Source organism: Staurois parvus, unplaced genomic scaffold (assembly GCF_062004578.1).
Source record: "Staurois parvus isolate SC_StPar_1 unplaced genomic scaffold, SC_StPar_1.0 ptg000153l, whole genome shotgun sequence".
Taxonomy (NCBI): domain Eukaryota; kingdom Metazoa; phylum Chordata; class Amphibia; order Anura; family Ranidae; genus Staurois; species Staurois parvus.
In genome coordinates, this window is record NW_028317949.1 from 1,391,676 (window position 1) to 1,406,725 (window position 15,050).

The 15,050-nt window shown below is 41.7% G+C and overlaps 1 protein-coding gene across 1 annotated transcript in view; it reads left to right on the top strand.

Moving 5' to 3' along the window:
* The window catches only part of LPCAT1 (lysophosphatidylcholine acyltransferase 1), a 200,305-nt gene that overhangs the window by 116,758 nt on the left and 68,497 nt on the right, over positions 1-15,050 (top strand). The window contains exon 2 of the mRNA XM_089674823.1: positions 2,119-2,261. Within this exon, the coding sequence (XP_089530949.1) occupies positions 2,119-2,261 (143 nt within the window). The remainder of the gene's footprint in view (positions 1-2,118; positions 2,262-15,050) is intronic.

Genomic DNA, 15,050 nt, shown 5'->3' on the forward strand with positions numbered 1-15,050 from the left:
TTTAATGGATGTGCTGACTCTTTAAGATAACATACTAAATGGGGTGCTATAAAGGGGATGAGGACAGAAATGTGAAGGGGGGCTGAGGATTGCACTGTGAAGGAGGGTTCTATAAATGGGGTGTTGGCAGGAATGTGAAGGAGGTTTGGGGACTGCAGTGTGAAGGAGGGGTGCTATAAAGGGGGTGAGAACAGGAAGGGGGATGATATGAAGGGGGGCTGGGAAAGGCAATTTGGGGGGGGGGTGATATAAAGGGGGCCGAGGACAAGAATGTGTAGGAGGACTAAGGACTGTAATGTGAAGGGAGGAATGAGGGGAAATGAGAACACTGATGTAATAACAGGACTGTGATGTGAAGGATCAGAGTCTAGGTTCCTTATACACAGAAACTCAGAGAAAGAAGTCCCTGATCCTGGGGCGGACTGACCATTTGGAAACTCGGGCACTGCCCGAGGGCCCGGGGTCAGTAGGGGGCCTCATGAGATGCCCCTGGTACCTTTTTCATTGGCTTTTTTGAGTTTGGGCAAGGACACAGGGGCCCCATGATCCCCTATTGCCCTGGGGCCCCATGAGTTGTCAGTCCCCCCCTGCCCTGAACCTTTTTTTTTAAATGGCACTGCCCGAGGGCCCGGGGTCAGTAGGGGGCCCCATGAGATGCCCCTGGTACCTTTTTTATTGGCTTTTTTGAGTTTGGGCAAGGACACAGGGGCCCCATGATCCCCTATTGCCCTGGGGCCCCATGAGTTGTCAGTCCCCCCCTGCCCTGAACCTTTTTTTTTTTTTTTTTAAATGGCTCCATACTGAGCTGCATTGTACTATGGCACCAAACATGCCGTGAGGTGCCTTTAAGAATCAAACATGTGATTCGGACCTCTGCTGGAAGGACATTTTACTGACTGGACCTTTGTGAATTTTAATTCAATACCTCTGCTATAGATCATATAACTACTGATGTTTCTGTGGTTAATGTCTGAGCTAAAGCATTTCCTCTCTCAATGACTTTTATTCAGATAATTCTCCGGTGTACTTTGTTACATACTGCAAATATCCAATAACCTCACGTACTGGGAAAGTTAGGTTTAATTTATTGAAAGCTTGTTTAAACCCAAAAACTAAAACTGGAATACTGGAGCTTAGCAGTTCTTAAATGTGATGGTTGCATTTCAGCCTTTTTCTCTACAACTTCGTATGCTGATCCTGCCATAAACACATTTCTTGTCCTAGGGCAACAGTGTTTGCACACTGTACTGTATCTTTGTACAATGGTGCAAAAACTGTGATGTGTCTTCATTCATAGCAACCAGTTTGTAAACTGCCCTTTTGAAACATTATATAAGGTTAGCTTGGTATTACTCATTTGACCTTGTTTCTCTTTATCTGCTTGTCTTGTTCTAAAAGGAAATTAAAAGATTTGTTGGCCTTCAGTAAACCATCAGGGTTACTTCATTTTTTATCATACAGTAGAACAAATGGACTTTTCAGTATCTTTACAAGTCCGCAGTTATAAAACTCTTGACCTGCTTCAATATTGAAGAACTGGATGAAAAAAAAGAAAAACTTTACCTTTTTGTATTTTTTCAAAAATTAGTCAGTGAGCTCCAGTCAAGTGGCTTTGCATAGGCTGAAGTCATCAGTTTGCTATAGGCAGGAGGAAGCATTTCCTCAGTCTTCTCACCTCCAGTGATCATACTACTGCATTGTAATTTTGTAGTAAGCAACATTAGAGACTGCAACAGGGAGGCTGATCTGTGTCAGACGTTTGTGAACACTGCAAAGACAAGAACATTTACATGACTAATGCATCTGAGTCATCCTCTCATGTAGGTACTGACTGTGAGAAATGCTTGAATAAAGATGGAATGAACCATCTGGAGATAGAGGCAAATGAAGGCATTGGTGGAGGTGGTACTGTAGGTACTGTAAATTCTGAGAGGCAAATGAGTACCTTTTACAAGTGCTATTACTTGGCATGGATGAATTTATCATGAAAAGTTTTATCGTATGCTAGGTCATCTTTAGTCGTAATATTTGTTTGCAGGTTCTGTATAAAATGCAGTTGTTTCATTTTTAAAGTATGAGCAACACAACGTAACAAGTTTATTGTTTTTTGTCTTGTAGATTGCCTTCATGACGGTGACTCTCTTTCCCATCCGTCTGTTTTTTGCTGCTTTTATGATGCTCCTTGCCTGGCCTTTTGCTTTTATTGCTGCTATGGGTCGCACAGGGAAAGAACTTGAGATGCCTATGTCCTGGTGGAGAAAGTAAGTGCAATTTTAACAAGTTTCATATGTTGGGTAATTTTCTTTAAACAGATGTTTCTGCACACTCATTTTACTTATGTTGTGTGGCTTGCACAAGCAGCAGCTATATGTGTTCTGTTCATAGTCTGTGCTAGGAGCTGCTGTCAGTCATGTGTGGGGGAGTGGCGGCTATACGGGGAGGGCGGGCAGTGTAGTACATATGGCAACCAGGAAGGTGTTCTTTCTCCGGGGAGCTGCTATCAGTCGTGGGCGATCAGTCGTGGGCGATCAGTCATGGGCGATCAGTCATGGGCAGGAGTGTAGCAGCAACGCATAGTTCAAGTGGGTGGTCAGTGTATTACAACACACAGCAAGGAAGTACATTCACTACCTGTGTTCCAGAAAGCCTGTCTGCTATTGCGTTCCTGCTAGAAGCTGCTGTCAGTAATGGGGGTGGGAGGTGAGCATGGTTGCTAAAAAAATAAACAAGACAGAAGTTAGACATGTGCGTAGGTATGGCATCCTTTACCCTCAATAAAAAGAATTGGAATGTATTCTGACCACGCCAGCATGAATCTGCTTCTGTGCCTGCTGTGGTCAGGTTGTAAAAGGGAAGAGGGGGGAGCAAGAGAAATTTCCCAGTGAAATAAAAAAAGTACAGACTACAGCTAATAAAACATCTATTTGGATACTCAGACATGCACATGAGATTATGTTTTAGGTAATCTATACTTTAAATGTTTATGTATCTATAGAAGTGCATGGTGTGCTTTATACTACATGTTGACTTTAAAATGATGTATTCAGCCTCTCTTTGCTGCTTAAAGCGGAGCTCCAGTCAGAACATATAAACTGTAACTGCTGACTTTTAAAAAACAGACACTCACCTGTCCCTTGATCCAGTGGTGTGCTCTCACCGCAGCCAGTTTCACTGGCCATCCTCTCTCCCTGGTGCCGGCATCTTTAAGTATGGTCACCCGGCTGTGACAGCTCACAGCTTCACAGCTGGGTGGCCACTGGGCATGCTCAAGTAGCGTTGCACCTTGTGAGTGGTCCCATAGTCTTCTGGGACCTGTCCCATGTCCCAGAAGATTGCGGGGAAGGAGAGACCACTTCCGCTTCCGATCGCCTAGGCAGTCGCAGCAAAAGTGGGAGCGGGTACCTATCAAAATCAAGCACCCGTTTCCCCAAGGTGCCAATCGTTAATGTGGAGCGGGGGATGAGGCCTTAAAGCGGAACTTCCTCTTTTGGGCAGCGTGCCGCTTTAACATAGTGATTTTAATCGCTTGGTACTGAGAGATTTACCACTTTACTGCCTATATAGCAGCAGCTGTAAAAATCAAACAAGAATAGAGCATTGTGCAATCATGAGAGATTGATTGCAAATACAAGACAATTGTGTAGTTCACTCAATAGGAAGACATTGTTTCCATTTATTTAATAATCAGCTTCTACACCTAGTGGTTCTTGGCTAATGCTTGAATTATAGGATTGAACTATTAAAAATCTTTTATGTAGATTTAGTTTATTTAGGTGACTGCCAGCCAGTGGTTAAATCTTTTAGTCGCAAGATATTAATATCGCCCATGTAGTTCAGTCCTTGGGCTTCCGAATTATAGTGCTTTGCACCACAGTTCACCTTTGCTCCACTGAAATGTCGCTCAAAACTGGAAAAAAAAAAAAACCTTGGAAAAGTCCATTGGAATGACTCATTGTTGACTATGTGTAATATGCTAGTCAGTGCTCCCAGCCATGGCCTCCTTTTCCAATGTATATATAAGAAATGTGTGTGTATGTAGATCCAGCAAACTGCTTTGAAACGTTTTGTTTATGAATGCAGGGAATTGTGGAATCGCCCTGTTCTAGTTACATAATCCCATCCTTGGTATCAGGAAGGCTTCATTAATGCTAATCCTTCAATTTAATGAAGCCTTCTGATACCAAGGATAGGATTATATAACTAGAACAGGGTGGTTCCACAATTTTAACACCTCCCACCCTGTCCTTAGACACTAGCATCTACTTCTCAATGGTAATTGGATCAAAGCATCAGGGCTACCATTGTGAATATACAGTGCCTTGAAAAAGTAATCGTACCTCTTGAAATCTTTGTCATGTTACAACCAAAAATGTAAATGTATTTTATCTGGATTTTATGTGATAGACCAACACAAAGTCCCACATAATTGTGAAGTGGAAGGAAAATGATAAATGGTTTTCACAATTTTTTACAAATAAACATTTGAAAAGTGTGGCGTGCACTTGTATTCAGCCCCCGAATCAGTACTTTTTAGAACCACCTTTCACTGCAATTACAGGTACAAGTCTTTTTGGTGATGTCTCTCCAAGCTTTGCACATAAGGAGAGTGAAATGTTTGCCCATTCTTCTTTGCAAAATAGCTCAAGCTCTTTCATTTCGATGGAGAGCGTCAATTTTCAAGTCTTGCCACAGATTTTCAGTTGGACTTGGGTCCGAACTTTGACTGGGCCATTCTAACACATGAATAGTCTTTGATCTAAACCATTCCATTGTAGCTCTGGCTGTATGTTTAGGGTCGTTGTCCTGCTGAAAGGTGGACCTCCGCACTAATTTAAAGTTTTTGGCAGACCCTAACAGGTTTTCTTCTAAGATTGCCCTGTATTTGGCTCCACCCATCTTCCCCCAACTCTGACCAGCTTCCCTGTCCCTGCTGAAGAAAAGCATCCCCACAACATGATGCTGCCACCACCATATTTCACGGTGCGGGTGGGGTGTGTTCAGGGTGATGTGCAGTGTTAGTTTTCTGCTACACATATAGTTTTGCTTTTAGGCCAAAAAGTAAAATTTTCGGACTCAGCTGCCCAGTGCACCTTCTTCCATATGTTTACTGTGTCCCCCACATGGCTTCTTGCAAAACGCAAATAGGAATTCTTATGGCTTTCTACTTGCCGCTCTTCCATAAAGACCAGATTTGTGGAGTGCGTGATTAATAGTTGTCCTGTAGACAGATTTTACCACCTGAGATGTGGATCTCTGCAGCTCCTCCAGAGTTACCATTGGCCTCTTGGCTGCTTCCCTGATTAACCACATGCCGCCCAGCCACTGTAGAAATACGTTGGCAGGGCGGCACGGCTGGGCAAAACCACGTTTTAAAATGTGTGTTTGCAAAAAAGGTAGGGGGCGCGCACGAGGCACGCCACCGCCCTACCTGTCCCGCCGATCACAGCCGCGAATGTCAGTCGCCGGGTCACAGCCAGTCGTTACCGGCTGTGTCCCGCTGTTTAGCGGCAATCACTGACAGAGAGCAGGGCTGCAGTAGCTCTGCTTTCTGTCAGTTCCTGACATGCTGAGCCGGAGAGAAGAGTTTATCTCTCCCAATCAGCTGTCCCTGTGCAGTACACACCCCCGCCCCCTAGTAAAACACTCCCCTCACACAGTTAACCCTTTCAGTAAATGAAAAAGTTAACCCCTTCTTCCCCAGTGCCATTAGTACAGTGTCAGTGTTTTTTTTGTTTTTTTTGCACTGATCACTGTATTGATGTCACTGGGGATGTCAGTGACCCCAAGTCAGTTCCACCCCAGTGTCAGAATGTCCGCCATAGTCCCGCCATAAGTCGCTGATCGCCACCATAAGTTACTGATCGCCGCCATAAGTCGCTGATCGCCGCCATTATTAGTATAAAAAAAAATTTAAAATCCCAGTATCTTTACTGCCATTTGTAAATGCTATAACTTTCACATAAACCAGTTAATTTACACGTATTGGAGTTTTTTTTTAGCAAAGACATGTCGCAGAATATATTTTGGCCGAAATTTGCCGAAATTTGATTTTTACTTTTTTTTTACTGGACATGTTTTATAGCAAAAAGTACAAAATATTGTTTTTCTCAAAATTGGCAGCCTTTTTTTTTATAGCGCAAAAAATAAAAAACGCACAGGCGATCAAATACCACCGAAATAAAGCTCTATTTGTGTGAAAAAGAGGACATAAATTTCATTTATGTACCATATTGCATGACCGCACAATTGTCCGTTAAACTAGCGCAGCGCTATATAGCAAAAAAATTGCGTAAATTGCAGTATCTATGCCATAGTTTGTAGACGCTATAACTCTCACACAAAGCAATCAATATACACTTATTGAGATTTTTTTTACCAAAAACATGTAGCAGAATACATTTTGGCCTAAATTTATAACTAACTTTGAGTTCACTATATATTTTTTTTATAGCTGAAAGTAAAAAATATCGTTTTTCTTCAAAATTTTTGGTCTTTTTTTGTTTATAGTGTGAAAAATAAAAAGCACACAGGTGATCAAATACCACCGAAAGAAAGCTCTATTTGTGTGAAAAAAAGGACGTAAATTTTGTTTGGGTGCAGCATTGCATGACCGCGCAATTATCAGTTGAATTAGTGCAGCGCAGAGTAGTAAAAAGAGGTCTGGTCATTAAGGGGGGTAAATCCTCAGGAGGGCAAGTGGTTAATGCTCTCCTTGCCTGGCCCGTAAGTTTAGGTGGAGGCCATGTCTTGGTAGGTTTGCAGTTGTGCCATACTCTTTCCATTTTCAGATAATGGATTGAACAGTGCTCCCTGAGACGTTCAAAGCTTGGGATATGCGCAACAAGGCAGGTTGAGGGGCCCCAGGTAGTTTGTGTAATGTGGAGGAAACTGGCTTTTCAGTTTCCTCATTGTTTCATATAGTCTATTTTGGGACTTGGAACCTTGAGATTTCAAAGTGATTTGGGAGGGATGAAATATCCAATGGACCAGGTTTTAGGAACAGTTGCAGCCAGCCAGGTGGGTTCTGGGATTTTTGTAGAGACAGGACCAGGGTTCTGGGCTCCACCCTCCCGAGGAATTCAGGTGTGTGCAAGGAAGAAGCCAGAGGGGTGCATCTGTGCACTGGAAAGGACAGAGTCCCAAGCCTGAGGACCAGAGCAGCAAGGGGCTGCAACTGTGTGGACGTGTTGGCGAGGAAGTGGTCTGTGGGAAACCTATAGTGAAAGGTCTTAGCAGAACTGCTGTATGTGTGAGCCAGGAGGCTGAATAACTATTTTGTTGCCTGTGTAACCCAGGAGGCTGAATTTACCAATATTTTATGTTCCCTGTGTGGGAAACATACATAGTATGGACTTTTTTTTTTCTCTAATAAAAGTGGGCCAACAAGCCCGTTAATGACAATTGTCATGGACTGTACTTGCTGTTGAGCACTACCCTGAGCTAATCAGCGCCCAAACATTACAGCGGGTGGCAAACTAGTGCCTTAGGAGGTGCAAAGTCAGAAGGACGTGCAGTGCGGTCAGTTCAGACAGCAGTCAGAAGATGAGGTCAGTACACAGGCAGCAGGTTGGTCCAGGCAGAAGATGTGGTCAGTACACAGGCAGCAGGTTGGTCCAGGCAGAAAGTGTGGACAGTACTCAGGCAGCAGATTGGTCCAGGCAGAAGATGTGGTCAGTACACAGGCAGCAGGTTGGTCCAGGCAGAAGATGTGGTCAGTACACAGGCAGCAGGTTGGTCCAGGCAGAAGATGTGGTCAGTACACAGGCAGCAGGTTGGTCCAGGCAGAAGATGTGGTCAGTACACAGGCAGCAGGTTGGTCCAGGCAGAAGATGAGGTCAGTATACAGGCATCAGGTTGGTCCAGGCAGAAAGTGTGGACAGTACTCAGGCAGCAGGTTGGTCCAGGCAGAAGATGTTTTCTTTTGTTATTGCAATATACAGTAGTGATTGATTGTAATATACAATATTAATTCATTGTTTTACTTCCTAATACACTGCACAGCTTTGCTGCTTCCTCCAGACTGGGAATCTTTATAAGACACTATAGGATAAACTGCACACAAGCATAGTAAAAACTGGTTCTAACAAACATTTTTGACATTTGGAATCCCTATAGTACATCCTGTTAGACAACATCTCTGTCTCTAGTATGCATCACCACGGACCGGTTTCAGGGGTGGAGACTTTTCATCAAAGCCTTTTAACATAATCTACTATAGGGTTTTTTGCTGTGCAGTGCATTTTGAGGGGGTTTCTTTCCTGAATGTTTTTATATGTCAAAGTGAGTTTGTAAGAATGTTTGTGAGTACCGATTTTACTGTTTTCAATAAAGGTGTCACATAATGCTTGGGTGCTTTTTGTTCTAAAGAAGTACATGGCCCGCAAACAGGCAAGGTAGCAGATGTGGTTCGTAAACAAGCAGGGGTTGGTTCAGATTGGGATACAAGTACTGGAAAACAGACAGCTGGTGAGGCACATTAGCACACAGGGCTTGTTAAGTTTAAATCAGGCAAAATATTTAATTTTTAAAGGTACTTCTATAGCACAATCAATTTACTCGGTGCTTTACATATACAGTTAGGTCCATATATATTTGTTGGACACAGGCACAGTTTTAGTTTTTTTCAGGTATTTACCAAAACATATTCAAGGGATTAGTAATATGATGGATATGGACTGAAAGTGCACAATCTCGGGTTTAATTTGAGGGTATGTACATCCAAATTGGAGGAAGGGTTTAGGAATTACAGCTCTTAAGAGTAGCCACCTCCTCCCTTTTTTCAAGGGACCAAAAGTAATTGGACAGCTGACTATAATCATAAATAAAATGTTCATTTTTAATATTTTGTTGAGAATCCTTTACTGGCAATGACTGCCTGAAGTCTGGAACCCATGGACATTACCAAAGACTGGGTTTCCTCCTTTCTGATGCTTTGCCAGGCTCTAACTGCAGCTGTCTTCAGTTGTTCTTTGTTTGTGGGTCTTTCTGCCTTTTTAGTTTTGCCTTCATCAAGTGAAATGCATGCTCAATTGGGTTGAGGTCAGGTGACTGACTCAGCCATTGCAGAATATTCCACTTCTTTTCCTTCAAAAGCTCCTGGGTTGCTTTTGCAGTGTGTTTTGGATCATTGTCCATCTGTACTGTGAAGCGCCGTCCAATCAACTTTGCTGCATTTGGCTGAATCTGGGCTAATAGTATATCTCTAAACACTGCAGAATCTTCTGTCACATCATCAATGAACCCCAATGACCCAGTGCCACTGGAAGCCATGCATGACCATGCCTCCACCATGTTTTTCAGAGGATGTTGTGTGCTTTGGATCATGAGCTGTTCCAAGCCTTCTCCACACTTTTTTCTTCCAGTCATTTTGGTACAGATTAATCTTAGTTTCATCCGTCCAAAGAATGCTTTTCCAGAAATGATCTGGCTTTTTTAGATGTTTTTTGGCAAAGTCTAATCTGGCTTTTCTATTCTTTAGGCTTATGAATGGTTTGCACCTTGTGGTGAACCCTCTGTATTTGCTCTTGTGAAGTCTTCTTTTGATTGTAGACTTTGACAATGATACACCCACCTCCTGGAGAGTGTCCTTCACTTGTCTGGATGTTAATTGGTTTTTCTTTACCATAGAGAGGATCCTGTGATCATCCACCACTGTTGTCTTCTATGGACGTCCATGCCTTTTTATTTTGCTTAGCTCACCAGTGCGTTGATTTGGCCACTCCTAATGTTGCTGCTATCTCTCTGATGGATTTGTTTCATTTTTGAAGCCTTACAATTGCCTGTTTCACTTACATGAACAGCTCCTTTGAATGCATAATGTAGGTTCACAGCAATAGATTCCAAAAGCAAATACCACACTTAGAATCAACTCCAGACCTTTTACCTGCTACATTGAATAAATAACAAAGGAGTAGCCCACACCTGGCCATGAAACAGTTTTTGATTCAATTGTCCAATTACTTTTGGCTCCTTGAAAAAGGGGGGATGGCTACTCTTAAGAGCTGTAATTCCCTTCCTCCAATTTGGATGTACATCAAATTAAACCTGAGAGTGTGCACTTTAAGCCCATATCCATTATGTAACTATAGCTTGAATATGTTTTGTAAATACCCGAAAAACTAAAATTGTGCCTGTGTCCAAATATATATGGACCTAACTGTATATTATGTATTCACATTAGTCATTGCCATCAAGGAGCTTACAATCTAAGGTCCCTCACTCTCATTCGTACACAAACTAGGGCTAATTTAGACAGGAATCAACTAACCTACCAACATGTCTTTGGAGTTCCCGGAGGAAACCCATGCAGGCACAGAGAGAATAAGCAAACACCATGCAGGTAGTGTCATGGTTGAGATTGGAACCGCCGACCCTTGAGCTGCTAAGCAGAGATGCTAACCACTTAGCCACAGTGCTACCCCAATGACACAATGCAAGCCAATAGAATTCAAGCAGGTAGGTGTAATCTGTGGAGTCAGCAGAGGTGCACTGGGATGTGATCTAATCAACGGGATGAAGCAGCAGTGGTGTTCTGGGAAGGTGGCGTGACAAGATAAACCTCTGTGCGTGTCCACTGAAGCTCTCAATGCTTCCTTCTACCAACCGCCACATCACTTCTGTGTTTTGTAGTGATTTAGAGGTTGGCAGGAAGAACCACTGAGAACATGACATGACAACCTTGCACATATATGGCTGCAAGCATATGATCTTTCGGTGAAAATGCTGAGTTTATTGAATAACTGTAAAAATTGAACAGTGAGAATAAATAATCCATTGTTTGACCTATTTGTCCAGATAAATATTAAAATGCTTAACTTTTTTTATGTCTGTTTTTTCAATAGAAAAGGTGTGTGTGTGTGTTCTTTTTTTTTTTTTTTTTTTTTTTTTATTTGAACTTTGAGCTTGATACTGTCCCATCAGCAAGCTGGTTATAGGTTGGTAACCAGACTGTTAATTTAGTGGAGAAAGGTTAGGTCACTGCCTTGACTATACCGTCTAGGATTTCAGTTGTGTGCTATATCAGTGTTGTATTTAGTTGTTTGGCTGATTTTTTTAATAGCATTAGTATTTTGGCATAATTGAAAATAAAGCTTTTTATGTGAACCAGGCAGTACGGTGACAGCCTAAATGAATTCAAACTCCCCCAACTAAGCTTCGTAACCAGTGCTTGCATCTATTGCTACATGTTGAGAATATTGTTCTATTATTCATTGTCAAGACAAAAATAGCATAAAACGTGTTCTGAAACCTAGGCACTCAATCAGACACCAAGCAAATGTAATATTCATTACATTTGATAAATATGACATGTCCGTACACCCGCCGTATTTAAAAAAAGTCTCTTCGTGTTACAGGATTTTTGGTAAAAGTCTAAATATTCATGTAACAATCTTTCCAGTTCATTGCATGTATCATATGTCATTTATGAAACTCATTTTTGTCTTCTATAGGGGAAGTAGGTTTTGCTTAGAAACTACCCAGAAGGCAAAAACTGATATCTGTCCTGCAAATATCGTTATTTTATGTTGTACAGCATATACAAAAAACAGTTTCTAGAAGGAACAATCGTTTAGGCTTCCCCTTTGCGTCCCACAAAAGAAAATGAATACGAAGCAAACCCAAGAGATGGTACTTAAAGGCAAAGCAACAGCATGAATGATTGAGACCTGAGTCCTCGTCACATGGAGGGTGTTCCGAGCTTAGTCTACAAATACTGGCTTTCCTAAAACTTGGTATTTGAGTTAATTGGTAAACAAAAAACCCTTTGCGCAATCAGTAATACAACATAAATAAAACCTATACTATATATATATATATAAAAAAACAAAAAACCTATACATACAGTATACTTATGTTGCCGCTTGCACTGTTATGTTTTTCCACACACCATTTGTAACATATAAATATATAATCATAAAATGCAGAACAATTTTCACCTTTTAATATGTATCACAAATGAGTAAGTCACATGACTGACGCAACGCATAAACACACATGGTATCACATCACTATATACATATGGTGGTATTGGATATGAAAATTGCATGTAAAGAATGTCCAGTTTGATTTCTACTTAATGGTGTTTTAAAAGGTGGTTCTTATTTTTTATTTATTTTGTTTGTGGTTTTGGTATATAATGTACATCACAATTCTTTTCTGATACATATTACAGGGTGAAAGCTGTGCTGCATTTTATGAACACACACACAATATATTGCCAAAAGTATTGGGGCGCCTGCCTTTACACACACACTTTACACACACATGAACTTTAGTGGCATCCCAGTCTTAGTCTGTACGGTTCAATATTGAATTAGGTCACCCTTTGCAGCTATAACAGCTTTAGTTCTTCTGGGAAGGCTGTGCAAAAGGTTTTGGGGTATGCCTATGGGAATGTTTGACCATTCTTCCAGAAGTGCATTTGTCAGTCACTGATGTCAGACAAGGACTGGCTCACAGTCTCCGCTCTAATTCATCCCAAAGGTGTTCTATTGGGTTGAGTTCAGGACTCTGTGCAGGCCAATCAAGTTCCTCCACCCCAAACTCACTCATCCATGTCTTTATGGACCTTGCTTTGTGCACTAGTGTGTTGGAACATGAAAGGCCATCCCCAAACTGTTCCCACAAAGTTGGGAGCATGAAATTGTCCAAAATGTCTTGGTATGCTGACGCCTTAAGAGTTCCCTTCACTGGAACAAAGGGGCCCAAACTCAACCCCTAAAAAACAACCCCACACCATAATCCCCCCCCTTCACCAAACTTTACACTTGGCACAATGCAGTCAGGCAAGTACCATGCTCCTGTCAACTGCCAAACCCAGACACGTCCATCGGATGGCCAGACAGAGAAGCGTAATTCGTCACTCCAGAGAACATGTCTCCTCCACTGGTGAGGTAAGGCTTGGATGCAGCTGCTCGGCCATGGAAACCCATTCCATGAAGCTCTCTACACACTGTTGTGCTAATCTGAAGGCCACATGAAGTTTGGAGGTCTTTAGCTATTACCTCTGCAGACAGTCGGCGACTTCTGCGCACCGTGCGCTTCAGCATGTGCTGACTCCGCTCTGTCATTTTATGTGGCCTACCACTTTGTTGCTGAGTTGCTGTTGTTCCCAATTACTTCCACTTTGTTATAATACCACTAACAGTTGGCTGTGGAATATTTAGTAGCAAGGAAATGGCACGGCTGGATTTATTGCACAGGCTGGACTTATTGCAACCTATCACAGTTCCATGCTTGAATTCACTGAGCTCCTGAGAGTGACCCATTCTTTCACACATGTTTGTAGAAGTCTGCATTCACAGGTGCTTGACTTTATATACCTGTGGCCATGGAGGTGATTGGAACACCTGAATCCAATATATATATATATATATATATATATATATATATATATATATATATATATATATATATATATGATTTACCTTTTGTAGGACGATGTTGGTGTAGATTTACCTTTTGTAGGACGATGTTGGTGTGTTGAGGTGTGCATGCCAGGTAAAGATATGTGGCACCAGGTGATTGTAACCTTCTGCTGCTATTATTACTTTGTTTGCACTATAAATGATCCCAGTAGATTGGTAATATACTGTACATACACTGAATGGGTTTACCACAATTTGAATCTCCAGGTAGCTATATGACAGGTTCTTCATTTTTTCACAGTCTCCGTTTTTGTTGTTGACAATTTCATGTCAGATTTACTTTGAAATTTGGTTTATGAACATCCGGTAATTCCAGGGAAGGATAGAACGAAACTGAAAGAATAGAAATCTGAAGGATGCAACTGCTGATTTAGGTTTTTAAAGCGGACCTTGCAGTAAAATGCAAGGTCCGTCGATTAAGTTCGGGCCCCCTCCTCTTATGAAAAATCTTCAAAATTGTACATGTTAGGAAAACGGCTACCGGTAGATTATATACTTACCTTGCCCCCATCTTAGGCATTGCAGAGTAACATCAACATCCTTCTTTCAAAATTCTTGAGGAATACCGAGCAGCCTAAATCTCACAAAAAGGCGCTCAAGTCAAGTGCAAGAGCTTTGTCTTGAGAGATTTGAGCTGCTCTGCAACCCCCAGGATCTCGGTGGAAGGAGCATGACGATGCCTTCACCTAGGAGAAGTGGACTGAAGATGGGGGTAAGCGAAGTATATACTTTTATTTTTCCTTACAGGTACATTTTTGAAGTAATATCATGCAGTGATATTTGCAGGGGGGGGGGGCAGACCTAATTAGGGGATCTTGCATTTACTTCATAGTCTGCTTTAAGGGTGCACACTTCAGGGCCGTTTTCCTTCCCCTTCTCTCACTCCTTGGTGACTCACTGACCCAGGAACAAGTGTATATTTCAGTATTTTTCTGGCTATATGCTGGATTCTCCAGTGATTTTAGCTTGACACGTTAATTTGAGGGAGACTCCCTTTTCTTCTTTCTGTCTTTTCATCAGTTCAGGAAAGCTGACTCTGTTATGCTGAGTACACACTATAAAAAAATCAGGCGATTGTCTGGTTTTTCCTTTGTGTTTCACAGCAAATCAAACCCAAGCATGGAACTAATTGTACAGAAAATTCTTGAAAGACAAAGGCTTGCTTTTTTGTTTAACGTAGAAATGTTGTAGCGTGTATTATTGTTTATTGTTTCAGATAATGCACAGTCTTTCCTATCCAATTTTTCTCGTAAGAAAACCGTACACATTAAGTGAAAATTGTTAGTTCTGTTCACATATGAAATTTTGGAGTTTGTCCCTTTGAAAATTTTCGCATGGAAAGTCTGAATTGGATATTGAAAGTTGTGTACATACTATATGAAAATTGAAGAATCGTTCCTCATACGGAATTTTTCTGCCAATTTTCTCATAGTGTGTACCCCACTTAATTCTTCCTTCACTAGGAGCAGGGCTGAAAGGTTCTCTGGAAGCTGCTTGGTAGGAACATTGCTGATGGCCTGTGCCATGCAATTGTCACAGGAGGGGAACCTACCACCAACCAAGACTCACCTGGATCTGGTTTTTGGATACAGCTTTTCTTGCTTTATGTAAATTCAGTATTTT